Raw genomic sequence first — 26,524 nt, forward strand, 5'->3', positions numbered from 1 at the left:
CTTCTTGTTGGGATGAGTTCCTTTTGGCCCAACAACCAATTCACCTCTAGTAAAGCTAACCTTTTTCACCTCTAGTAAAGCTAACCTTTAGTCCTCTGTATTCTATGGTAGAAACTGAAAGGATATTTTTGTCGAAACCCGATACGTACAACACTTCGTTCACCTCCATGATACCACTTGAGTCCATCTGAACTCAATACTATTAGTGCCTTCTACTACATATTTGGCCTTATCACCAAGTTCCACTTGTACATTCCTAGACACTCTAGTCATGTTGTTGAATATGTCTCGAGATCCCGTCATGTGAGTCGTGACAAGATGCTCCACTGCCTATGAACCAGACACCTCTCATGACGATTCCAGAAAAGCAAGACACAAAGGTAAAGTTTCTCTCAATTTTTTCTACCATCTCTTCCATCTGTGCAGTGGCTGTCATAGTTGCATTTCCTTTGCCCTTCTTGTTAGGACACTGACTGGCTAAATGCTTGAACTTGTGACAAGCAAAACACTTGACTTTGCTCATGTCCTCCTTTTTGTTTTGTTAAGATCATCCAGTTTGGTCTTGCTTGGCCTTCCCTTTGCCCTTTTTCGCTTGTGCAGTAAGAGCAAGCTCATCTTTCTCCTCAATACCTTTTCATTGTCCTCCGGTCAATGAGTTCTCCTAGATCTCTTTCCGGATGAAGTCATCCCACAATCGACCCCAATTAGGAAGCTGCTGCCTAGCAAGGATCCCATCCACAAAAGTGGTCCAAAGTGGTCCAATGCTTTCCGCAATCCTTCAGAGCAACTTTTACTTGCTCTGAATTACTCACAATTTCCCCAATAACTGCAAGCTCATCACAAGCCTGCTGGATACTTGCGAGGTAAGATGTCACAGCCTCAAATCTATTCATTCTGATGCTGTTTAATTTCTCCTGCAACACCATTTTCCTATTTTCATTTGAACTCTGTTAAAGACTGGTTAAAGCTACCCACATTTGACGTCTGATGTCCTTCCCTAATATTTGAGGAATTATGTGATCCCTCACACCATCCATACACCTTGCTTTCATATCTTTAAGATTGTGCTGCGCTGCAAGTTTTAGTGTGAGCAGTGTTGCGAAAATCGCGATAATATCGAAAAATCGTGGTTTTTTGAAAATGGCGATATTATCGCCCGATTATTATGTGAATTTTTGTTTGTTTGTTTGGTTTGGTCGCAAAAAATCGCAAAATAATCGCGATAACTTGAAATTATAGCGATTATTATGAAACATCGTGATTTTTTGTTTTGTTGTTGTGTTAATTTTGCCGATTTTTTGATGACGATGAGGAGGAGGAGGAGCAACAGGAGGAGGAGGTGACACAACCTACCCGGGCTACCGTTGTCACCAGTAGAGGACGTGGTCTACCTCCTGTCTTAGTCACCAGGTTCGAATTCGAGTTCGAGTTCGAGGACCTTGAAATTCGAATAAAGTTCGGCAACTCAAATTTTGTCGATAAAATTCGACATAAAATTCGACATATAGAAATTCGAAAAAAAAAATGTATATTAAAGATAGAGGGCAGATTTATACAATTATAAAGACTATCTTATTGTTAGAAATTATATTAATAATGGAGTCAAAGCATAATTCGATGAAAAGCTTGAAATGTATAGGAAAAATCAGCAAGTTATAACTTATAACTTATGTAGCACATGAAAATTTCTAATGAGTCAACCATATTGACAAAGAAATAATGAAAATTTCTAAAAGATACCATTTGATCACCAACCAAAATATGATGTACCATGTAACCATCAAAGCGAATAGAACAGTACTGAGTAAATAGTCATCAAATAAGAGTGAACAGCTTCCACATTAGATAAAAAGAGAGTTTAAACTTTAAACTTTAAAGTAGCAGCTAGCTTGGCAGTTTTAGGCTCTAGCAAATTGTTCATGCAAAAACTAAACTAGAACTCTAAAACAGGAACACAAGTTTTATTCTTGACGTTCCTGTTGCCCACTTGTTATATCAAAAAGTTCTATGTCATCAAGAGCAGTATGAGATATGGATCCGCTAGATGCTTCAGCACCAGATTCATCAGCGAATTCCCTGTCACTATCAATGTACAAATCAGCATCACCCATTGTTGCATTTGGAACAGGATCGATCCACGGAGTAGAAGAATTGGATGACTCTTTAGCCACATTCTTCAATGCCAACTGCAAATTACTACGAACATAAACAAGATCTTCTAATTTTTGAGATGACAGTCTATTTCTTTTTTTGGAATGAATGTGGTCAAAGGAACTCCAATTCCTTTCACATGCTGATGCACTTGCTCCTTGGCTTAAGATACGCATTGCAAAATTTTGCAATTCTGGTGCCCCTGAACCATACCATTCCCACCATAGTGTTGGATCACTTTTGCTCCTATCATACTTTGCTGATACTGTTCCAAATAATCCTTCTTCTAACCTGTATGCATTCAAGTTGAGAGTCTCAATCAGTTCATATACAACAAGATTCATATAATTGCAAGACATTAACAACAAGATTCATATAATTGCATGCAAAGGAATATAATTCAATAGACATTTACCTGTATGCTCTCAACTGACTTCTGATCAAACCTGCAATCTCTAGATCTGGATTTAGCTTCTCAATAGATTGGATAAGTCCATTCATGATTTCTTCGTCCCTATGTCTTGGCAACCCAAACAATCTAGGGTCCAAATAGCATGCTGCTGCGTGTAATGGACTATGCATCTTCTTCCATCTATTATCAATTAAATCCCATATCTCCTTGTAATCAGCTTCCACATTATCAAAAGCAGTTGCAATGGCCTCTTTGCAACGATCAAGGCTTTCATAAACAAAACCCATACAAGGTTTGTCACCATCAACCATGCGGAGCACATTAACAATTGGGCCACAAATTTTTAAAACCTTGTTTGCATTTTCCCAAAAGCCATTACTGAGCACTATTTGTTCAACATTTTTCCCCTTAGTTTCTTTTGAGAGAGTAGATCTCTCCCACTCAGTGCTGCAAAAAACAGCTCTTAGGCTCGCTTTTTCCTCAACAACTCTTTTCAGAGTAATATAAAAAGTGGCAAACCTTGTATCACAAGGCCTCAACAACTCTTTTGATGCATTCTTCCTGTATATGCTCAAAGTGAGACGATGGTTGATGATGAAGTTTGAAATTGATTTGGCTCTTCGGATTGTTTCATTGACCCAAGGAAATTTGGCTAAGTCATGCAACATTAAATCCAAGCAATGAGCTGCACAAGGGGTCCAATAAATATGCCCATATTTTTCCATAATCAGCTTCCCTGCACCAACACAATTTGATGCATTATCTGTAACAACATGGACAACATTTTCCACCCCAACTTCTTGAATCGCTTCATCCAAAATTCCAAAAATGAATTCTGATGTCTTCACTTGATCCATTGCATTCACTGCCTTCAAGAAAACTACCCCTTGAGGACAATAAACAAGCACATTGATCAATGGGCGATGACACAAATCTGACCAACCATCACTCAAAATTGTGCATCCTGTAAGCTTCCAGGACTCTCTAATATCAGCCAACTTTTCTGTCACTCTGTCTTTCGCTCTCTTTAGCAAAGTTGTCCTTAAAGCTTCAGATCCAGGAGGAACATAGCCCTTCCCAAAATCAATGGCCTTTTTAATTACATTTGTAAAAAATGGACTCCTCGCCACATTAAAGGGAATTGCACATGCATAAAAATACTCAGCAACAGCGTCATCAACTTCCTGTTTCTCAACAGGTTTCCAGAATTGATTTAATGTTTTCGGCACACCTGTTTTTGCTTGAGGAGCTGTAGAACTAGATCCACCAATGTTTGAAACTGAATTAATGGTGGAGGAAGACATGGCAATCTCCCTCTCAATTCGCTGCCTCTTATTCACCATTTTCTGCCTTTGCATCTGTGAACTGGAATGGTCTTTATCCACTTTGGCTTTTTGTTCATCAGTGATCTTACTGCAGGCTTCAACACCACCTCCACTTCCATTGGTAATACCGAGAAGGTGATCCACTGCTCTAGTCAAAGTGCCCTTGAAATTATGTCCACACAGCTGACATGAAAGATTAGAACCATCTTTTTGGATAAAAGTCCAAGCTACAGCAGTTGACTTTGGGGGTGCCATTGGAATTTAGAAGTCTGTTCAATGTCTGAAATGCCTGCAATTCGTGTTGAAATTACATTTTCGTTAGTCATATTCAACACAGTCAAATCAGGCTTCAGCCTTCAACACAGTGAGAAGTTAGAACATAATTACAGTGGCTGATATCATTATAATTTATTACAGAACAGTGGCTTGACATAAAATTACAGAGGTTTGATCTTGTTATGACTGTTGAAATAACAGTGAAAGACAGTGGAACTGGACAGTGGACACTACCTTTCTGTTCAGCTTGTTTCTGGCTTACCTTTCAGGCTTTCTGTATAGTAAATTAGTAATAGAATACATTGAAATTTGAGCCTAGAATGAGCCTGGAATTGAGCCTAGAATAAACTACCTTTCTGTCTATTGAGTGAATAGAATGAGCCTGATTTAAGACTGTTCTAGTGGGTGTATGATATGGGATGCTAGTTTCCAGCTACTTCCACGTTTAATCTGCTGAATATTTTTCCAGATAAATGTTACTTCAATTACTAGCACATTCAACCCTTTTCCTCGGTGAACCTTACCTCAACTTTCAAGTTCTCAAAACTGAATTATAAAGTTTTCTGGGCTCAAAAGTTATTAAATTTATCAGTCTTCTTTTCCCTCCGCGTAGATGAACTTGAATGCTGTGATATGAATTACAGATCATAAAATTCCACACGAATAGGGTCTACAAGTTAAAATTTTAAGTGCAAAGATTTGTTTTGATTCAATATGAGCAAAGATTTGTTCTGAAAGAGAGAAGGGTTATAATCTTAGCATTCTATTAGCAGGTCTTCAATTTAATACCTTTTTAAATATGTCTTATTGATGAATAAGTAGACTATGATGTGAATTGGGTTTGTTGTCACTGTTGAGAGACAATATAAAGGTTTCTAGAGAATTAAATTAAAATTTTATTATATTACAATAGATTTAGATGCACTTAAGTCCTTTCAGATTCATTGAAGACGATTTAGAAATTTCTCATTTAAATGCTATTTGCAATTTCAAGTTTGACATTTTTATATGGTTCTCTTTTCTGTGTCGTTTTTCCTGGAGGACATCGTTTGCATCGGTATAGATTGAATAGATATGGTCAATGAATTACTAAGTCACAAATTATACGAGTCCCTCAAACACAAAGTCACCGCATTACAATCTAACCTAGTTGAAGGAAACATGAAAATTCTAGTTATCACCCGAACTTTAGCACCGATTGGGTGGATTAGATTACATGGACTACTTCACTGAATGATAAAAAGGGTACATCGTTTCCTCAAACAGAAAGTAACTACACAAATTTGGATGCAAAGAAGTGCTTGCCTTTAAAAAAATAAAATCATATATCTAGCGCAAAAGTCAATATCAAAAACAAAAAAGTTATATTTGTGTTGAAAGATTTATCATAATAATGATTTTTAAGTTTTTTTGAATTAAAAATGTATACAAAATTGGTTACAATTCCGATCCAACTTGTTACTAATGCTTGCTGCATTTTTCCACTGACTTTAATACCGTCTCTCTGCATGGCGAGATGATCTTCAAACAGCTCAATGTTTTCTCTAATACATATTTGGACCACAACCATATCAATAGCTACGGAAGTTCCATTATTTAAAATTTCTGCATCCACCTAGTTATGTCAAGCATGAAAAATATCATCACAGGTCACAAGAGAAAGAGTGCGGGTGTGCAAAGGACTGCAACCTATAACAAACTAAAATTTGTGTTTAAAGATAAAAGAAAACAAACTCGTGAGTCGTAGCAAGAGCCTCGATCCTCATATTGAAACAAACTCATACGAAGAGCCTTGATCATTTATAATGGGTAGCTAATATATGTATTTCATGAAAAACTTACAAGTTACAGCGTGTGCGGGCCTGCGGCAGCAATGAAACCCTAGCCCGAGCCGTCAAGGTGTCGACGCGTCGTGTTACAGACTTACAGTGTAGTCTCTCTGTCTCTGTCGTGCGGCGGCAATGAAAACAACAATAAAACCTAATCTAAAGCCTAAAACAGCAATTTACCAACACGCATGCCCGAAAAACGAATTTGAACGCATTAAAACGAATTTAATCGATTTTAATGTCGAATTTATTCGACAAAAATTCGAATACGCATTCAAATTCGAATACGCCATTAAATACGCCGAATTGAAACGAATAAATTCGACTGTCCATTAAATACGCCGAATTTCGAATTTTTTTGATTAAATTCGCCGAATGCGGTGACTAAGCCTCCTGTAGCTCCTAGTTCTTCAGCTTCTAGAGCACAGCAGAGTCCACTGCCAACTCCACCGACATCTACATCTAGAGGGACAGCTATTGCATTTTCTCGTAAGAGGGGCAGAGGAAATCAATGTTATTAGTTATTTGGTTCATTTCATTGTATATGACATTATGACTCATGATATGAGATACACTATTATATTTTTTGTTGATATTTTGAGGTTGAGTTGGGACTCAGGAGTTGGGACTGACTATTTAGGACATTATTCACTGTTATGTGTGATGTAGCACTAGAAATGATATTACACATCTTATATATTAGTTCTTTTATCATATTTATGTGTCAATGTATTTATTTTATGTTGTAGATGCTTTAGATATTAAAAAAATTGATAAAAAATGAATATTTTTGTATTTTATGATTTTTTTCTGATTATTTCCCGATTATTTCCGTTTTTTCCCGATTTTTTCCCTCGCTGATGTTATCCCGATAACTATTACTGCAACATTGGGTGTGAAGGAACTTAAATGTCTCTGTTTATGCTATCCCACAGAGCATTCATCTTCAAAATCATGGTAATTCGCTCCTTCTAGGGATTGAAATGAGGAGCCCCATCCAACCTGTCTTCATATCGTAGATTGCTCAAAGATGCCATCTTCATAAATCGACCACGACTAGAAAACCTAGCTGCAAAATTAAGAAAATAATTTTACTGTTGTAAAAAGGAAACTTATTGTTGCATACCCTCGTGATGTTAGATCTCTCTCAAAGTCTCCTAGATAGCTCTGATACCATGTTAAATTTTCAAATAGTAGCCCAGATTTATTTTCTCACAACAATTAGTTTTGTTCCCAACAATTTATTTATTTAGCCAAATAACTACTGAATTACCAAAAAATAAAATTATTGGTATTTTAACTTATAGATATTAACATATGCAACAAAATTTAAATCAGAGAGATCAATCACACATTGCAAAAATAATTCACCCACAAAAATTATTCGTCATCTATTAATCTGGAAAATCTGGGTTTTCGACCCACAAAGATATAAGGAAAAAATACAATAACTGGAACTTGTAACTCAACCCCTACAGGATGAATTCGACCACCTGGAAATCGACCTCTGGAAGAAATCGGCTTGGAGAAATTCAACCCAATCAATTAGCTGGCAAATTGACTTGCACCCTCCCTGCATGCTATCACTGCGCCTTACGAAAACTCGGCCCCCAACAATTCGACTTTCTCCAAATCAAATCGACCTTCCTCCAACAATTCAACCTTCCTCAACTTTGCTTCTTGGATTTGCCTTCAATTCACTTGTACTTCTCCTTTACGCTCCAGTCCATTGAGCCACTCACACTAGAGAAAATCACTCTGTGTGTGATGACTCGCTCTCTTGAGTTTTTGTTGCTGCTGTTGTTGTTGTTGTTGTGTCTTCACCTCTTTCCTAGGCTTTCTTTATAATCTTCATTAAGTCCAAATCCCTAACTCTAATCTCCCTTCTAGAACATCTTGGAGATCAATGGTTGAGGTTATTTCTAAGTCACTTAAATAATTAGATTATTTATCCTTAGAATGACTTAATAGTCCACAATAATTAATTGACTTTAATTATTGTACTTTTCCTAAGTTAGACTTAGGAAAGAAGACATAATTCACTCACTCTATCAAACAAGCATCTAAAGAGGCAATGCATCATCTCCCACATTGCTATGACAAAAAGCCTATGTGTAGAAGACCTTCCGAAGCTACCACTAGCTTCAACAGGTTGGAACCAGTCTCAAACATCCTGAAACAATGAATGGTAATTGCCAACATTGCTAGGGTTATGTTAGGATTTTTGTTTACTTTTAGGATTTAGGAGGGGGAGGGCTGGTTTTATAGCCAAGGGGAGTTATTTTGGGAGGGAAATAACCCTTAGTTTTGTCCAAAGCCCCTTGAAAACCCGCCACTTGAGGTCCTAGACTCTCCCCACTCATGTGAGGGTAGTCAATCATTTACATTCCAAATCAATCGGTCGGGACCAATTGTTACTAATCAAATTAGCACTGTTGCTAAGGTCTGAGCAACCTACTAGATGGGTGCACACAGGGCAGAGTCCCATTTTCATCTTGTCCCAAGTCCTTTTATTTAGGCCCAACAACCTGTAAACAACCAAGGGAGGAGTCCCTAAATTTTTTGTCAACAACACCAGTACAAGAGAAGTGCCTTATATGGAATCGATTGAGGTTGGGGTGTTTACTTTATACTTGTTGCCTAGTTGTAAAAATGTTTTTGTAGTAGCAGAAATCTAAACAACAAATATCAATAACCAATATTCACTGAACATATAGCATGCATCTATGGATTTTGGTCTACATAGAAAATCCTAACTAGAAATGATGTTATCTTTCAATTTGGGTTAGTAGTTTAGAGATATGACTGAGAACACGCCGTTATCCTATATGATAGCCTGTAGATTCTTTGTAAAATCTAGGGACAACAATCCATTTTAAATGTTACAACCACCACACAAAGAAACTCCTAAAGGGTTAGTCTAGGGGGTGGAAAGGTTGGAGGATTAATATAGAGACTTTTGAGGCCTCCCCTCCACCAAAATTTTACTGAACTCAATTTCCTTTACATTTCAAATTCTTTTACTTCACAAGTCATATTTACTTGGAATTAATTCACATTTTCATATTTATGTTTAAATTTGAATATCACATTGTTGGAAATACTAGGGGGGGTGAATCAATATTTCTTTTTAATTGTTCTTGTTATTACCAACACACACACACACAGATATATATATATATATATATATATATATATATATAGATGGAACACAGAAATATATAGCTGGAATTAATGCTTTTATTAACACAAACAGTGCAATAAAATAAATACAATATATATGTATATATATATATATATATATATATATATATAATTGGTTACAATTAGTTGCCAAGCTCCAACTTGGACTTCAGTGAGGCTCCAACCTCCAGAGCACCAACTCTGTCTTGCAATAGTTCTGCACTTAGGAGCACCAACTCCCAAGGATTTCAATCCTGTTTAGTTTTGAGGCTCCAACCTCTTGGGCTCCAACCCAAACCTGGTATAAATTGTTTTGCTACAGTTCTCTGCTCCCAAGCCTGTTGAGCTTCTGCTTTTCTCTTGTTCTCCTGCTTCTCCGGCCTCTCCTGCCTCTTGCCTGTCCTTCGGCTTCCACTCTCTCTGATTATCCAATACATTTCCTTGTTTCTCCTGCTTTTTGTATCCCTGATGCCTCTGACAGTTCGTTTCCGCTTACCACCGCCTCTTTGGCTTCCTCCTCGGTTGCTGTAGTTTCCTCTGCCTCGCTTGATCCTTCGGCTTCCCTCCTCGGTCGCTGTGGCTTCCTCTGCGCTGTGCGAGTTCACCGACTCTCTAGGGACACGTAGATTCATAAGAGAGGTCCAACAATGCACAGAGAAATCATGTTTCACATTACACTATAACAACACTCATCATTTTTTAATCATAATGGACATACACAAGATTTTACAATTTAACGGAGATGTCATGTCTCAATCGCAATCTCAATCACCATGATTCAGCTCACTGAACTATCGTTCAGGCCTTTTGAACTATCGGGTGCGTTTTATATGCATCTTTGGCTGTAAAACCCCGCGTAATGCATAAATTCAAATATACAGGAATATGAGAAAAACAGGCATAAAACTCTAACGAGCGGACTTGAAAAACATTTTACCGCCATCTATAACTGCTTCGGGTCCGGTCGTGCAATCACAATCGGAAAATGAGGCTTCCGAGGGTCCTTTATACATCGACCCCATGACATTGCCGATGGCCAACGGGCCGATCCTCCTGCGCATGCGATATAGCATTGAGTTGTGTTACAATCGGACCATCGGGTCCGTGACATACATTGCAATCGACACTCGGGAGAGTGACAACCCTTTGTGTATTATTGCGATGGGCGGATGCGATATAGCATTAAACCATAGCACAATGTTGCAGTGGGTTTGCATGTATTGCAGTTGTATGATATACATATAAATATCGCAGTCGGGGGTTTTGGGGTGATGGCATGGTAGAACCCGCCGATTTCACTGTCGCCGATATATATATATATATATATATATATATATGCACCTATATACATAAACTTCTCCGCTCCGATAGTGTATTCCACTATAACTAAGTCTTCCACCTCCGATAGTGTATTTGCCATATAACTAAGTCTTTCTGCCTTCGATAGTGTTAATGCATCCTTTGCTCCTCCGATAGCTCCCGATAGTGTAAATGCATCCATTGCTCCTCCGATAGCTCCCGATAGTGTAATTGCATGCATATATGTGATTTCTGCTCCCGATAGTGTATTCCGCCTGCATATACACTATATTACTCCCGATAGCTCTTGATAGCTCTGTTTTGGCATATATATATATATATATATATATATATGGCTCCTCCTGTAGCTCCTCTTGGCTCTTCTTGGGCATGTATTATATGCAATGCTCCTTCGATATGGCTCCTCTTGCTCCGTTTGCTTCCTGTGGCTCTGTTTTCTTCCTCCGATGGCTTTGTTTGCTCCCTCTGGCTCCTCGAATATTGCCATATTGACATCAATGACAATCTATGTCAACAATCTCCCCCTTTGTTATTGATGGCAATATTCTTCTGCTCTCCCCCTTTGACATCAATGGCAAAGGAATGCACACGGACTCCCCCTGTCGAACTGCTCCCCCTGTAGAACTGCTCCCCCTGTCCTGCAACCTCTTTATGAATGAACTTGAGTGATGCTAAAGAGATAACCCCCATCTTTTGACGCAGATGTTCAAATGCCTCTCGAGGAAGAGGTTTTGTGAAAATATCAGCTATCTGCTCCTTAGTACTGATATATTCCAAGACAATGTTTTGTTCAGCTACTTGTTCACGAAGGAAATGATACTTGATTGGTATGTGTTTGGTCTTTGAGTGCATCACTGGATTTTTGCTGACACTGATAGCACTTGTGTTGTCACAATAGATGGTAATCGGTTGATCTGTGCCTATGTTGATATTTTTAGAGCTTCATCCATAGTATTTGAGTACAATAGTCTGCTACAGCTATATACTCGGCTTTGGTTGTGGATAATGATATGGATCACTGTTTTTCACTGAGCCAGGATACTAAACAGTCTCCCAGGAAGAATGCATTTCCATTAGTACTTTTCCGATCATCTACACTTCCGGCCCAATTAGCATCAGTGTATGCAGTTACAGTCATTGTTGAGCTCTTAGGGTACCAAAGACCGAAATCAGAAGTTCCTTTTAGATATCTAAGAATTCTTTTTACAGCTAACAAATGGGATTGTTTAGGGGCAGATTGAAACCTTCCCACCATTCCTACTGCCTGCATTATGTCGGGTCTTGTAGCAGTTAAGTACAGAAGGGCTCCAATTATTGACCTGTAATGAGTTGCATCTACTGGAGGGGAGTCATCATCTTTGCTCAATTTGCAGTTTGTGGTCATAGGTGTGCTCATGGGTGCACAATCTTCCATTCCATATCTTTTAAGCATGTCTTTTAGATATTTGGCTTGAGATATACACAATCTTGCTCTGGTTTGAGATACTTGAAGTCCAAGGAAGTGAGATAGCTCTCCTATCATTGACATCTCGAACTTTTTTGATATGTTTTGAGAAAATTCATGGCTCATTTTATCATTATTGCTAGCAAAAATCAGATCATCAACATAAACAAGAGTAACTAGTAACTTACCTTCATTTGTCTTTATGTATAGATTACTTCCAGCCACTCCCTTTTTGAAGCCTTGTTGTTGTAGATAGTGATCCAATCTTGCATACAGAGCTCTAGGAGCTTGTTTCAACCCATATAAAGCCTTCTTCAACTTACAAACTAAGTCCCTTCCTTTTGTTAGACCAAACCCTTTTGGTTGCTCCATGTAGACTTTTTCCTTGAGTTCCCCATTTAGAAATTCTGATTTTTCGTTCATTTGATAGATTTTGAATCCTTTTGAGCAAGCAAATGCCAAGAACATCCTGATAGCTTCCATACGAGCTACAGGTGCAAATGTTTCTTCAAAGTCAATTCCTTCAATTTGTGAATAGCCTTTGCAAACAAGCCTTGCCTTGTTTCTGGTAACTTGTCCATCTTCATTCTTTTTATTTTTGAATACCCACTTGGTTTCTATCATGTTTTTGTCCTTTGGACGAGGTACCCGCTCCCATGTCTCGTTCTTCTCAATTTGGGACATTTCTTCTTCCATGGCCTTTACCCAATGAGGATCCTTGCTTGTGCAAATGTTTCTGGTTCTATCATGGATAGAAGAACAATAACATTTCTCTTTGGTGTAATTATCATCCTTCTTCGGGTTTGCATCCCTTAATTTCTATTGCCAATAATCTGCTCTTCTAGATGATATTTCTGGAGAAACTTCATCTTTGAAGGGGTATGAGGTGGTTCTTTTTCCTCTTCTTCTTCTTCCTGATCTATTTCTTCTTCTTAGGTTCTTCTGCTTCAATGAGAAGATCATCTTCATGTTCTTCAATTTCTTTTTTTGGAAGGTCTTCATCAATCTTTACATCAACGCTTTCCACTATTTTCTTTAGTCGAAAATTGTAGCACTTGTAGGCTTTGCTCCGTGTAGAGTATCCAAGGAATATCCCTTCATCAACCCAAGAATCAAACTTTCCTGGTGACCCATCATTGATTTTTATGAAGCACTTGCTTCCAAAGATCTTGAAGTACTTTACTGAAGCATGTCTTCCTTTCCATAATTCATAAGGAGTTTTTTTCACAATTTGGTCTTAATTGAGTTCGATTCAAGGTATAGACAGTTGTCTCGATTGCTTCTCTCCAGAATTTTGGCTGCAAGTCTGCTGCTAATAACATTGTTCTTGCCATTTCTTGAGCTGCCCGGTTTCTTCTTTCAACTACCCCATTTTGCTGGGGTGTTTTGGCAGCAGAGAATTCCCTTTTAATTCCATGAATATTACAGAACTCATTAAACTCTTTTGATGTGAATTCTCCCCCTCTGTCTGTTCTGAGGCACTTAATTTTTGAGTCTTTTTCATTTTCTACAAGAGCTTTTAGATTCTTAAAACACTCAAAAGTTTCAGATTTATATTTTATAAAATATATCCACATCATTCTAGTATAGTCATCAACAAATAAAACAAAGTACCTTTCTCCTTGGAGTCCCTGATTTCTAGTTGGTTCACACAAATCAACATGGATGATCTCCAAGGGCTTTGATGTAGAGAGCTCCTTGGTCTTGTGGCTGGTTCTGGTTTGCTTTCCATGTTGACATGGACCACATACTCCTTGATTTGGTTTGAATAGCCTTGGGATGTTTCGTACAGCTCTAGTCTTGCTGATATTGATCAGATTTTCGAAGCTTGTATGTCTAAGTCGCTTGTGCCACAACCAGCTTTCATCTGTCTAACTCAAGTAGCATTTATTTTCTTGAATCTTGTTCAGAATGTAAATGTTGTCTGGTGTTCTGACCCCTTTTGCCACAAGTTCCCCTTAGGAAGAGTTCCTTATTTCACAGTCTTTAGTGCTGAAGACAACCTTATGTCCTTGATCACAGATTTGGCTAACACTCGGGAGGTTGTGTTTGAGCCCGTCTACTAGCAGAGCATCTTGAGCTTTTCCTTTTCCATTGATAAGAGTAACAGTGCCTTTTCTCGCAATTTTGCCAGATCCATTTCCAAAGGACACATTTCCTTCCTTTTTGCTCAATGAGACAAACTTCTTTTTGTCCCCTATCATGTGTCTGGAGCACCCACTATCCACAAACCAATGATTTTCATTATTTTGAGCATATAGAGCCAGGCTGCATTTATCCATGTTGGGTTTCTCACTACTCGCTTTTCTTCCTTTGAGTGGGTAGTTTTGTTCAAAGTGTCCATTATTGTAGCATAATGAGCAAATCAAATCAAATTTGGTCAAGGGATCAAACGAATTGAAGGTTTTGATTTGTCCTTGCCTTTTGGGGGCATATGGTTTGATTATTTGATCCTTTAGCTTTGGTGTTTCACTTCTGCGAGCCATTCAATGTCTGGCTTGATGATTGAAGTTTTTACGATGAAAACAATGTCCAAGAAAGATAGTTTTGTACCTGTTGTACTAGCCACAGTTTGAGTCAATTTCCTTCCTTGGAATTACTCCCGCTTCATTCTTTGGATTTGAGGTGGGCCTTTGATGGAATACTGGTATTTGCTGTAGTATCCATGATTTGAATCCACATTCTTCTTTGGTGTTATTCTCTCTTCATTCTTTGGGTCTGGGATGCGCCTTTGATGACATACTTTTTCTTCTTTTGGGTCGCTGGAAAGTGCATCGGCATAGCTTTTCACACTGTTCTTAGTGCTTGATGATTCTCCTTTAAATCCTATTCCAGACTTGTCATGTTGAGGTTTTTGACTTTTTAGGATAGTCTCAAGTATTTGAGAACTTTTCTAACCCTTTTTGATTTGCTCCAATTCCTTCCGCAGAGATACTATTTCGGCTTCACGTTCTTCGCAAGTCTCTTCTTTTTCTTTTAGCTTTGTTTCTAAGATATCTTCTCTTCTTCTTGTTTCCTTGTTTTCTACCTTGAGAGAAATGATTTTATTTCGTAATTTCTCATTTTCTTCAATGGCACTTATTAACAATTCATCTACATTTCCTTCTAGCCCTGAGTCATCTTCATTTGTGAATGCCATGAATAATGTTTCTTGGCTTTCATCATGGTTACTTTCCTCATCTGATTTCCTTTTGATGACTACAATTTCATCCTCATCAGACTCATCTTGCTTAGAGAAGAAGTTCTTCTTATTGAACCCTTTCTTTTTGTGTGCCATTCTTTTAGAATTTCCTTCATCATCACTATCATGTTTATGAGGACATTTTGTAGCATAATGACCTATTTTTCCACATTTGAAATAGATAAGAGGGTACTTACATTTTAGCTTTAGATCCTCTCTTTAGCTTTCGTACAAATTGAGCCAATTCGGATTCCACATCGAAGTCATCACTACAGTCATTCCTTTCTTTCCCCTTTTTTGATTTTGAAGCCATGAATGCTGCATCTTTGGAGCTTGGGCCACCTTTCCTCATCTCATAGGCAGTGAGGATTCCATGGAGTTCATCCATCTTGAGAGTATCTAGATCCTTTGCTTCTTCTATGGTGCTTATTTTGGAGTCAAATCTGTCTGGAAGAGATCTTAATACCTTTTGTACAATGGTACTTCAATTTTTTTGTCCAATCCTTTATGGGAGTTGACCACTTCAGCTAATCGGAGGAAGTATGATGAAATATTTTCTTCATCTTCCATCTTTAGACTTTCAAATTGCCTTCTATGAGTTTGAAGCTTTGCCTTCTTGACTTTAGAGTCTCCATCGTATAAGCCAACTAGCTTATCCCACATTTCTTTGGCAGAGTTACAATTCATGACTTTTGTGAACTCGGAATCAATGATTCCACTAGTGATGGAGTTCAAGGCTTTTGCATTTGCAATATAGGCTTTCCTCTCGTCTTGATCTGTTGGAAGAGTGGGAGGAATTTGGTACTCATTTTGAACGAAATGCCAGACTTCAGGTCCAAGGGACATTAAGTAGTAGGTCATTCTCTTTTTCCAGAAACCAAAATTAGTGCCATCGAACAGAGGAGGTCTTCCTGATGCTTCGTGATTTCTCACCATGGCTATGAATCCTTCTTCAAGTTGTTAAGCTGATATGAAGAAGCCTGCTCTGATACCAATTGTTGGAAATACTGGGGGGGGTGAATCAGTGTTTCTTTTTAATTGTTCTTGTTATTACCAAAACATATATATATATATATATAGAACACAGAAATATATGTCTGGAATTAATGCTTTTATTAACACAAACAATGCAATAAAATAAAGACAATATATATATATATATATATATTGATTACAATTAGTTGCCAAGCTCCAACTTGGACTTCAGTGAGGCTCCAACCTCCAGAGCACCAACTTTGTCTTGCAATAGTTCTGCACTTAGGAGCACCAACTCCCAAGGATTTCAATCTTGTTCAGTTTTGAGGCTCCAACCTCTTGGGCTCCAACTCAAACCTGGTATAAACTGTTTTGCTGCAGTTCTCTGCTCCCAAGCCTGTTGAGCTTCTGCTTTTCTCTTGTTCTCTTGCTTCTCCGGCCTCTCCTGCCTCTTGCCTGTCCTTTGGCTTCCACTCTCTCTGATTATCCAATACATTTCCTTGTTTCTCTTGATTTTTGTATGCTTGATGCCTTTGACAGTTCGTTTTCGCTTACCACTGCCTCTTTGGCTTCCTCCTCGGTTGCTGTAGTTTCCTCTGCCTCGCTTGATCCTTCGGCTTCCCTCCTCAGTCGCTGTGGCTTCCTTTGCGCTATGCGAGTTCATCGACTCTCTGGGGACACGTAGATTCATAAGAGAGGTCCAACAATGCATAGAGAAATCATGTTTCACGTTACACTGTAACAACACTCATCATTTTTTAATCATAATGGACATACACAGGATTTTACAATTTAACGGAGATGTCATGTCTCAATCGCCATGATTTAGCGCACTGAACTATTGGTCAGGCCTTCTGAACTATCGGGTGCATTTTATATGCATCTTTGGCCTTAAAACCCCGCGTAATGCATAAATTCAAATATACAGGAATATGAGAAAAACAGGCTTAAAACTATAACGGGCGGACTTCAAAAACATTTTACCCGCATCTATAACTGCTTCGGGTCCAGTCGTGCAATCACAATTGGCAAATGAGGCTTGTGGGGGTCCTTTATACATCAACCCCATGACATTGCCGATGGCCGACGTGTTATCACTCAAGTTGTTCCCAAAAGTTGTAAGAAAGGGAATACGGCCGAGGTAACCACAGACCAATCTTTTAAATACAGATTCTAGCCAATCTGCATCTAGAGAGGGCTCTTTCTTTATGATTTAGCTTTGTTTTTGAAGGTTTTTAGGCTAGTTATGAAGTACAAGGGTTTTGTTTTGAGTTTGGGTGGTGAGATTCAATAGAACACTGAAGTAAAACTAAAGAGTTCAGTCCATTGGGCATGATGGAGTCAAAAGAAATAGGTTTCCAGGATTCGACTTCTAACAGAGGATGGCATCACAGAGCAAGATGGTCAAACATGGAACAATTCAAAGGCTGGAATCAGGTGGAATGGACTCAAATAGATGAAGGGCAGTTAAGAATCCTTCAACATATTGAAAGAGGGAAAATGGAGGGAAAATGGATGGTTCTGAAGAAAACACAAAGAATAATAAAGACTGAAAATAGAATGCAGTTAAGCAAATTTTGAATTAATCATTTTCTTTACCATTCAGATTTTATGAAACACAGATGATATAACAGACAAGAAACTGTAAAACACAAGGTAGAAAGTACTCATTGATCCATGGGTTGATTCAAGAATTCTGTGACAAGTCCTCTGCATCAATTCCTCTTTCAGTAAACCAGACAATAGTTTGATTCCAACAACGTTTTTTATTCCAAAGTTCAATGTTATAGCAAAGTCTAAGAAATCTACACATATCCAACCTCTTCAAAACTCTGATGAAGGAGGTATTTATACAACAAAATATGTACAACAGGTATCTCATAAAAGCTCCGAGATAATCTCTAAGTTTTGACCTAAAGTAATTTACAAGCAAAGATAGAAATGGCTCGGAAAAGATATCTGATGTTGCGCTGGATGTGTTGAGCCTCAAACCTGCACTTTCCTATACACCCTCTCAGCCTTCCTTTTCCACTTACTTCATCCACCAAGCTGTTAAATCATTGCATTATAGTCTAAAAAGAGCTTCTGACATGGTTTTCTAACTATGCTTATGACTGTTGTTTGGTTTAGATTTTTGTTCAGGCAACTGCGGAAACTTGTCAGTTTCCGTAGCCAGCACAAGTTTCCGCAGCCATTTTGTTAAAGGCTATGCTACAGGTGTCCTATGAAGAAACGAGCCACATGGGCAAGCTATAGGTGACGTGTACATGGAACGTGTCCCTTCAGATCAGCAAAATCATCCATAAACGGTCACGGTCAACAAGGGTCAAAGGCAAAGCCAACCAAGGAATTTAGCGGTGGCACGTCTCTGTTTTGAGCACGTGAAGGTTTACGTGGCACAGTGCTCAGCTCACGGAGATATCGGCACACCTGGAGATCAACCCCGTAACTTGAATCCAGCACCTACCACTCCGAGGATTTAATGGACATGATGACCATTACGCTAGATCTCGGGCTGAGGAGATCTACGTGTCTCTGGCAACACAGTTAACAGCATAGGATTTAGGAGTTAGTTACAACACTTTTCATTATAAATAACGCGTTGATAAACGCTGTGTGGTTAAGCTTTTGAGATGTAATTTTGACTGTTGTTATCACCCCACTGTACTCTGTTTTACGTGTTTTGCTGTTGCTTTAATACATGAGAAGACTACTTTCCTGAGCTCGTTTTTGTGACTGTTCATTGACTGGCCGAGGTTGCAGAGGGCCCCTGTACACCAGAGCCTTGTATAGTTTCTACTTGCTTTCATTTACTGTTTTCTTTCAATCATTGCTTGTATATATAGTGTGCTGTTCTAATGATCATTGCTGTCTATATTTCCTTTATGTTTCTTTTCTAACTGTTAGCTGATCAGTGCTTCTTTTACAGGTTTTGTTGTAGGTAGCCCGGGCAGATTTACATATTTTTTTTAGATAACTACTGACATATGAGATCATCTTGTCCTTCTTGCTAATTTTCATTTTCTGAAGTTTAATTCCAGCACTGTCATTTTTCAAATTGTGTTTTGCTTATTTATTTTTCTGCTACTTAGACATCATACTACTCATTTATTTATGGTTTCTTTCTATAGTCAAGTGACTCTATTAGTAAGGAATCATAATATTACTTATTGTAGTGTGATTTAGTTTGCTTTCTTACAATTTAGATATCATATTGCTTAACTTGTTCATGATTGCTTTCCATAAGGCAGAATCGCAGATTGAGTTGAAGGGTAAAGGATCAGAAGAGTTGAAGTAGTGTGATTAGTTTTCTTTATGCAATTTAATTTCCTGCAATTTAGATATCATATTGCTTAACTTGTTCATGATTGCTTTCCATAAGGCAGATTGAGTTGAAGGGTAAAGGATCAGAAGAGTTGAAGTAGTGTGAATTAGTTGCTTTGCTTTCAGTCTTTGAGTTGCTTTAAGTTCAGTTTTTACTTTCTTTTTCATACAGCAGTAAGGATACTGGGCCATTGTCATTACTTCACTGTTTGATACATTTACTTCCTCTTAAGAATTGATTTCATTATAGTTATTTTAGAGCTTTCTTTTTGAACACTTTTAAGTTTGAAAAATCACTGTAGAAATCACCATTACCATCCATACTTAACTTTCATTTTCGCCATCACACACTAGGGAATCCATAAAAGATAAATCTAAAAACAAACTAAAAAACTCAAAAACGACAAAAGACTAAGAAAATGGTTATCTTGTACATATAGTACACTTCACTTCGTCAGTTTACGAATCCCGGATTGACATTTTAATTAGCAATTTAGAACACACTAAATTGACCAAACATTTTGGCGCCGTTGCCGGGGAAGTGAAACTAGGTAGCCAATTTCTTAAAAAAAAAAAATTTCAAGGAAGGAAAATTGATAACCTCTCAAAGTATGCTCTCCTCTTGGACTTAGTGTGATCTGGAGGATCAGAAAAGAGAAAGTTATTGGTTTAATAGTTTCTTGAGTATGCTCTCTTCTTGCACCTAGAGTGACCTGGAAGATCAGAAAGAGAATTATTAGCCTGACTTGAAGAAAAATAAAAATGATATGCATAGAGCAAGAGATTTTAGGGGAAGGTTTTTAGCTAGAGCCAAGAGTTCGATTTTCACAACTCCTTTTACCTCAAGGAATAGACAAGAGACACCTCCATCTCCAACCTACACTCCTAGCCCTAGGATTCCTGGAATTCAAGAGACAGTAGTTGAGTTAGGAGACTCTTCCTCACCATTCATCGAATCTGAATTAGGAAAAGATCCTTTCTTTTCTTCTACAGGGAGACACAATGTAATTGAAGAAGTAGAATCATCTGAGGAAGAAGAGGGAGAAATTCCTCCTTGTTTGCCATTAGTAGTGGAACCAGAGGACTCTAAAATCTCTGAGAAAACTACTATGACAGAAGAGAGAGTTAACGGATTTGGTAGAGGTAGAGGTAGAGGAGGGGGAGGAGGAAATAATGGAGGAGGTAGAGGTAACAATGGGGGAAATAGGGATGGAGATAACTCATTTGGATTTCCTATAGTCGATGAGGATTCTCGAGCAACAATGAAAAATATTTCACCATCTGTCCTCCCAAACTTTCATGGGTTAAGAAATGAAGATCCTGAAACATTTCTATTTGAGTTTGAGGTCGTGTGTCGAACCTATGATTATCTGGAAGACTCTCAAAAACTCAAACTGTTTCCTTCAACATTGAAAGGAGCTGCTTTGAAATGGTTCATGGGATTACTCACTCAATCCATTAGGACTTGGAATGATATGAAACAAACATTTCTGGATAGATACATGGATTATTGTATGCCTACCAACCACAAGGATGAAGTATTTAAAATGGTACAAAGAGAAGATGAAAACTTGGAGGATTTACTTGAAAGATTACAATACAATCTGAAAAGAGCAAAAATGAGTAACCTAGATGAGGAAACCTTGAAAGCCCTTCTATTAAAAGCCATTAGAGATGAATGGATAGATATTTTGAAGATGATGGGAAAAGGAGACATATCTCAACTTCCACTTCATGATATAGCAGAACTGTGTGTCCATCTCTCAAGAGGAAAATCTAAAACTGGAAAAGGGCCTAGAGATCCTTCTCTCATCAGAGCAAACAAATCTGCAACTGGATCAGTAAGTAGGGCTGAGATTGGCAATATGCTTGATGAATTCAAAACTGATATCTTAGGGAGTCTTAGTGAGCAACTAGACACTCTTAAGATCCACAATAAGCAGAAAGCAGAAGCTGAAGCTTTAGACATCTTTTGCCCAAAATGTAGAAAAAAACATGCTCTCAGGGAATGTCCCTTGGATGCAAAAGTTGTAGAAACATGTGCGATTTGTTCAGAGAATCATGAGACCAAGGATTGTCCTTCAATTCCTGGGCTCAAAGCTGTCTTCCAAGAAGATCCAAATACAATTCTCTCTCTTTTGTTGCAAGGAGACTTTGGCAGGAGCAACAAAACCAAGGGTTTAATAACTCTATGAACTTTCAAACCCCACCAAATTGGAATCCTTGGCAACAACCTTGGTCCCAACCTCAAAATTCTTTTCAATCATGGGTACAAGACATGCAAAATCCTTATGGGAGATTTGCTCAATTTTATCAATATCCTCCATCTTTTCAAAACCAACAAGCTCCACAACTTCCAAATCAAAACCCACAACTATCATTGCCATTTCAACAACAACAACCCTCTCAACAGAACCCAAATTCTCAACTCTTGCTTCCATTCCAACAGAAGTCAAATCAACTTCCTTCTCAGCCATTGCTAAACCCCAATAATAAAAACCCTCAAAATGCTTGCATGGTAGAAGGTCAACAATTTCCTGCCTATATGATTGTTCCTCTCAATGATGTACAACTTAGATCTGGTAGAGTTCTAGATAAACCTTCTATAGATGCCCAAAATCAAAGCATTTCTGAGGAAGAATCTCTTGAAGCCAATAAGGGTTCTGAAGCATCTCTTCAAAACCCAAACACTTGGAAAGAAAAAGAAAAAGAGCTAACCCCCACAACTCCTATAGTTGAGCAACCTGCATCTTCATCCACACCTCCTTTTCCTGAAAGATTACAAATTGACAAAGGGGTGGAAAAACAAATCTTGTTGCCTGACTATGATTTTCTAGATGAATTGAAGAATGTCTATATCAAGATTCCCTTGTTACAAGCCATTAGAGAGATTCCTATTCTAGCAAAAACAATAAAGGAGTTGAGTCTTAAAAGACCAGGAAGGAAACCTAGAGACACAAAAAGAATCCACCTGGTAGGGAAAATTGCAGACATCATGATGGGAAAAATTACTATGCAGAAATATGTAGATCCCGGTAGTCCAATTGTCAAAACACATATCAATGGGGTTGAAATTCCAAATACTTGGTTGATTTAGGGGTTGCTATCAACATTATGAGTAGACAGACTATGGAACAACTGAAACTTCATAATCTTCTCTTTACACCTACTTTAGTGCAACTTGCAGATCGATCAATTATTAAACCAGATGGTGTATTAGAAGACATTTCAGTCTCCTTAGACTCTTGGGAATATCCAGTAGATTTTATGATTTTAACCCCCAAGAGTAATTTAGGAGGACACCCTCTCATCTTAGGAAGACCTTGGCTAGCCACAACCGATGCTTTCATCAGTTGTAGGTCTGGGGATATGTATATTTCTGATGGTAATCTGTATCCTCCAGCAAAAGCAATTACAGAAATAGGAGATAATGAGTGGATTGATGATGAAGATACTATACAACCTGTCTTTACCATTTCTGAAGTTAGTGAAGATAGTCAAATTCTGAACACATTAGAAAACTTTAAAACATCTTCAGAATATGACCACACACAATTTCAGTTAGATTCCGACATTGAGTATTTATCATCTAGACAAATGTCTCTTTTCTCTATGGAAGAGTTTGGTAGTTCTGCCATTGAGATCTTTCCAGGAAAAACATTGAATATCAACAAAAATTTGGAAAGATCACAACAGGAAGAACTAACCAAAATCTTGCAAAAACATTCTACTGCATTTGCATGGGAATATACTGATATGAAAGGTATTGACTCTAAGACTTGCATTCATCACATCTACATTGATGAAAACAGTAGACCAATCAGACAACCTCAGAGAAAGATGAATCCAAACCTTAGGGAGATAGTGAAAGAAGAGCTCCAAAAGTTACTTAATGTAAAATTCATTTATCCAATTTCAGATAGCCGATGGGTTTCTCCTTTGGTTATAGTACCTAAAAAGAATGGTAAATGGAGGGTATGCATTGATTACAGGGAATTGAACAAAACAACTTTGAAGGATCACTTTCCTTTACCCTTTATCGATCAGGTATTAGATACTTTAGCAGGAAAAAAGTATTTTTCATTTTTGGATGGTTTTAGTGGTTACAATCAGATTCAGGTAGCACCTGAAGATCAGGACAAGACCACATTTCCCTGTCCATGGAGAACTTTTGTTTACCGAGTATTTCCTTTTGGATTATGTAATGCACCCGCAACATTTCAAAGGGTAGTACTAGGAATCTTTTCCGATCTAATCCATGATTGTGTAGAGGTTTATATGGAGGATTTTACAGTGTATTGTAATTCGTTTGAAGAGGCATTAGAGAATTTGGAAAAAGTCCTTATAAGATGTAAAGAAACAAACCTATCATTAAGTCATGAAAAATGCTTTATGATGTTTACTAAAGGGATTGTTTTAGGACATCATATTTTAGGGGATGGGATTAAAGTTGATAGATCAAAAGTTGAAGACATCTCTAAGTTGCCTATTCCAAATTGTCAAAAAGATGTTAGAAGTTTTCTTGGATTTACTGAATACTATAGAAAATTTATTGAAAACTTCACCAAAATAGCATCTCCACTCTTCAAATTACTTACAAAAGACTGTGAATTCAAATGGGATCCTGATTGTCAATCTGCATTTGAAACTTTGAAAACAAGAATATTTGAAGCACCCATTTTGAGAGCGCCGAACTTGAAACTTCCTTTCCATATTTCCATAGATGCTTCAGATACAGCTCTAGGAGCTGTGTTGGGACAAAAGGATTTAGTTCCTTATGCCATTTACTACATCAGTAAAAATTTGACTCCCACTGAGTTAAACTATATTGTGACTGAGAAAGAGTTCTTAGCTGTTGTTTATGCAATCAATAAGTTTAGACACTATATAACTGGCTATGAAACTTTTGTCCATACTGATCATTCTGCAATTAGATATTTCATGAATAAACTTGTTACTAACGACAGAGTTACAAGATGGCTCTTACTTTTACAAGAATTCAATATTACTGTGTTGGATAGACCAGGGAAACAAAATACAGTAGCTGATTTCTTGTCTAGAATCCAAAATACTAATGAAGATTCTCCTGTAGAGGATAAGTTCCCAGATGAGTATTTATTTGCAATAACTACTAAGACTCCTTGGTATGTAGATATTGCTAACTATTTGGCTACAGGAAAGCTACCTCCACATCTATTTCCTGGTGAAAAAAGAAAAATTATTCAGGAGAGTTCAAGTTATTCATGGATTTCTAATGAATTGTTTAAAACAGGCTAGATTGTGTGATTAGAAGATGTGTTCGGGAAGATGAAATGCCTGACATCCTCAAGGCATGTCATGGTGAACCATGCGGTGGATACTTTGCTGACAAAAGGACGGCCTATAAAATCCTTTCTTTAGGATATTATTGGCCTTCCTTTTTCAAAGATGCAAAACAATATGTCAGAAGGTGTGACAATTGCCAAAGAGTTGGGAGACCGACTCTTTCAAATGAAATGCCATTACAACCACAGGTACTCATCGAACCCTTTGAAAAATGGGCTTTAGATTTCATTGGACCAATCCACCATCTAAACAGAAAAAGTATATATTGGTATGCACTGATTATGTCATTAAATGGGTAGAAGCTAAAGCATTGCCTTTTGCCACTGAAAATTCAGTTGTTCAATTTCTTTTTGAGGATATTTTTACTCGTTTTGGTGTCCCAAGAGAAATTGTGACAGATCAGGAAAGTCAATTTACATCTAACGTGATGGAGAAGCTGATGGAAGAATACAAATCAAGCACAGAAAATCGACTCCTTACCATCCGCAAGCAAATGGCCAAGTGGAGTCTACAAACAAAGTTCTTGAGAACATCATCACCAAAACTGTTCATCTACACAGAAGAGATTGGGCAGAAAGGCTTCCTGAAGCCTTATGGGCCTACAGAACTACATGGAAGAATACAACAGGACATTCTCCCTATGAACTTGTTTATGGGAAAGAAGTCCTGCTTCCCATTGAGTTTCAAGTCAAGACTTTCAAGATGGCAGTCCAGTTGGGGATGAATCTATCAGAAGCCCAAAAGCACAGAATGGAGCAGCTGAATGAGCTAGATGAGATCAGACAAGAAGCAATTTTAAGGACTGATCTAGTTCAACATCAAAGAGCTAAGTGGCATGACAGATACATCAAAGAGAGAAAGTTTCAAGAGGGAGATTGGGCGTTACTGTTTGATTCCAAGTTTAAAGACTTCAAAAGAAAATTTCAGACTCATTGACTTGGGCCATATGAGATTGACAAAGTCTTTAACAATGGAGCGGTAAGAATCAAGACCATTGATGAATTTCAAACTCCTCTCATTGTGAATGGCCACCGATTGAAAATTTATCATAAGCCACTCTCAAAAGAGGAATTGGTCAAAATGTTCCAGGAGAATTCTGCAGTAAGGCTGGTGGAGAAGAATCCTTCTCCCCCACCAGCCTAACCTTTGTTTCTTTCAGTTCTTAAAATATATATGTGTGTGTGTGTGTGTGTATAAGCTTGAAAACCAATCACAGATTGGCGGTTTTATGCAGAAAATGTAGAGTGAAAATCAGGGACACCTGACACTCTATATTTTCCAAAAAAAAATCTTCTCCCTTTCTTTTTCCATTTTCACTCCACCTCATTTGCCATTTCACTCCATCTCCATCTCATTCTCATTTCCATTTCACTTCACTCCACTTCATTTTCATTTCATTCCACTCATTCCATTTCATTTCATTAATAAAAGTCCCTTTCAGGACTATTTTCATTCAGTTAGTTCTTCTCTCACTATCTTTGTTCAGCTAAGTGGGTGCTGTCTCAGTTTCCGCAGCCAGAAGCAGTTTCTGTAGCCAGAAACGATTTTCGCAGCCACCATCACTCTGTTTTTCAAATTTACAGTCAATTGTTAGTGCAATAATCATGAAATGTAGGTGTAATTGAGCTGAAGACATGGGGCATCTCCAAGACATCAAGGAAGAGCAATTGGTTAGAAGCCTTGAGCAAGAAATGACAAAGTTTCCAAAGGTATGAGCAATTTTTTTTATCAAATAACAATTCAAGTCATAATTACGCATAGTTATCAAACCATAAAAAG

General features: G+C 37.9%; 2 protein-coding genes across 2 annotated transcripts in view; one reads left to right on the plus strand and one right to left on the minus strand.

Moving 5' to 3' along the window:
- Window positions 1-26,524, plus strand: part of LOC149249250 (Tetratricopeptide repeat (TPR)-like superfamily protein) — a 386,408-nt gene that overhangs the window by 18,416 nt on the left and 341,468 nt on the right. The window lies entirely within an intron of this gene.
- Window positions 1,821-4,273, minus strand: LOC149249251 (uncharacterized). The gene is made up of 2 exons (XM_089456205.1): window positions 2,567-4,273; window positions 1,821-2,442 (listed from the first exon to the last, which is right to left on the minus strand). Exons 1-2 carry the CDS (start codon window positions 4,141-4,143, stop codon window positions 1,962-1,964), a joined length of 2,058 nt encoding a protein of 685 aa, XP_089312331.1. The 5' UTR covers window positions 4,144-4,273; the 3' UTR covers window positions 1,821-1,961.

The sequence above is a fragment of the Pinus tabuliformis genome, chromosome 7 (assembly GCF_031772625.1).
Source record: "Pinus tabuliformis cultivar Carrire ecotype Pingquan chromosome 7, CPIR1, whole genome shotgun sequence".
Taxonomy (NCBI): domain Eukaryota; kingdom Viridiplantae; phylum Streptophyta; class Pinopsida; order Pinales; family Pinaceae; genus Pinus; species Pinus tabuliformis.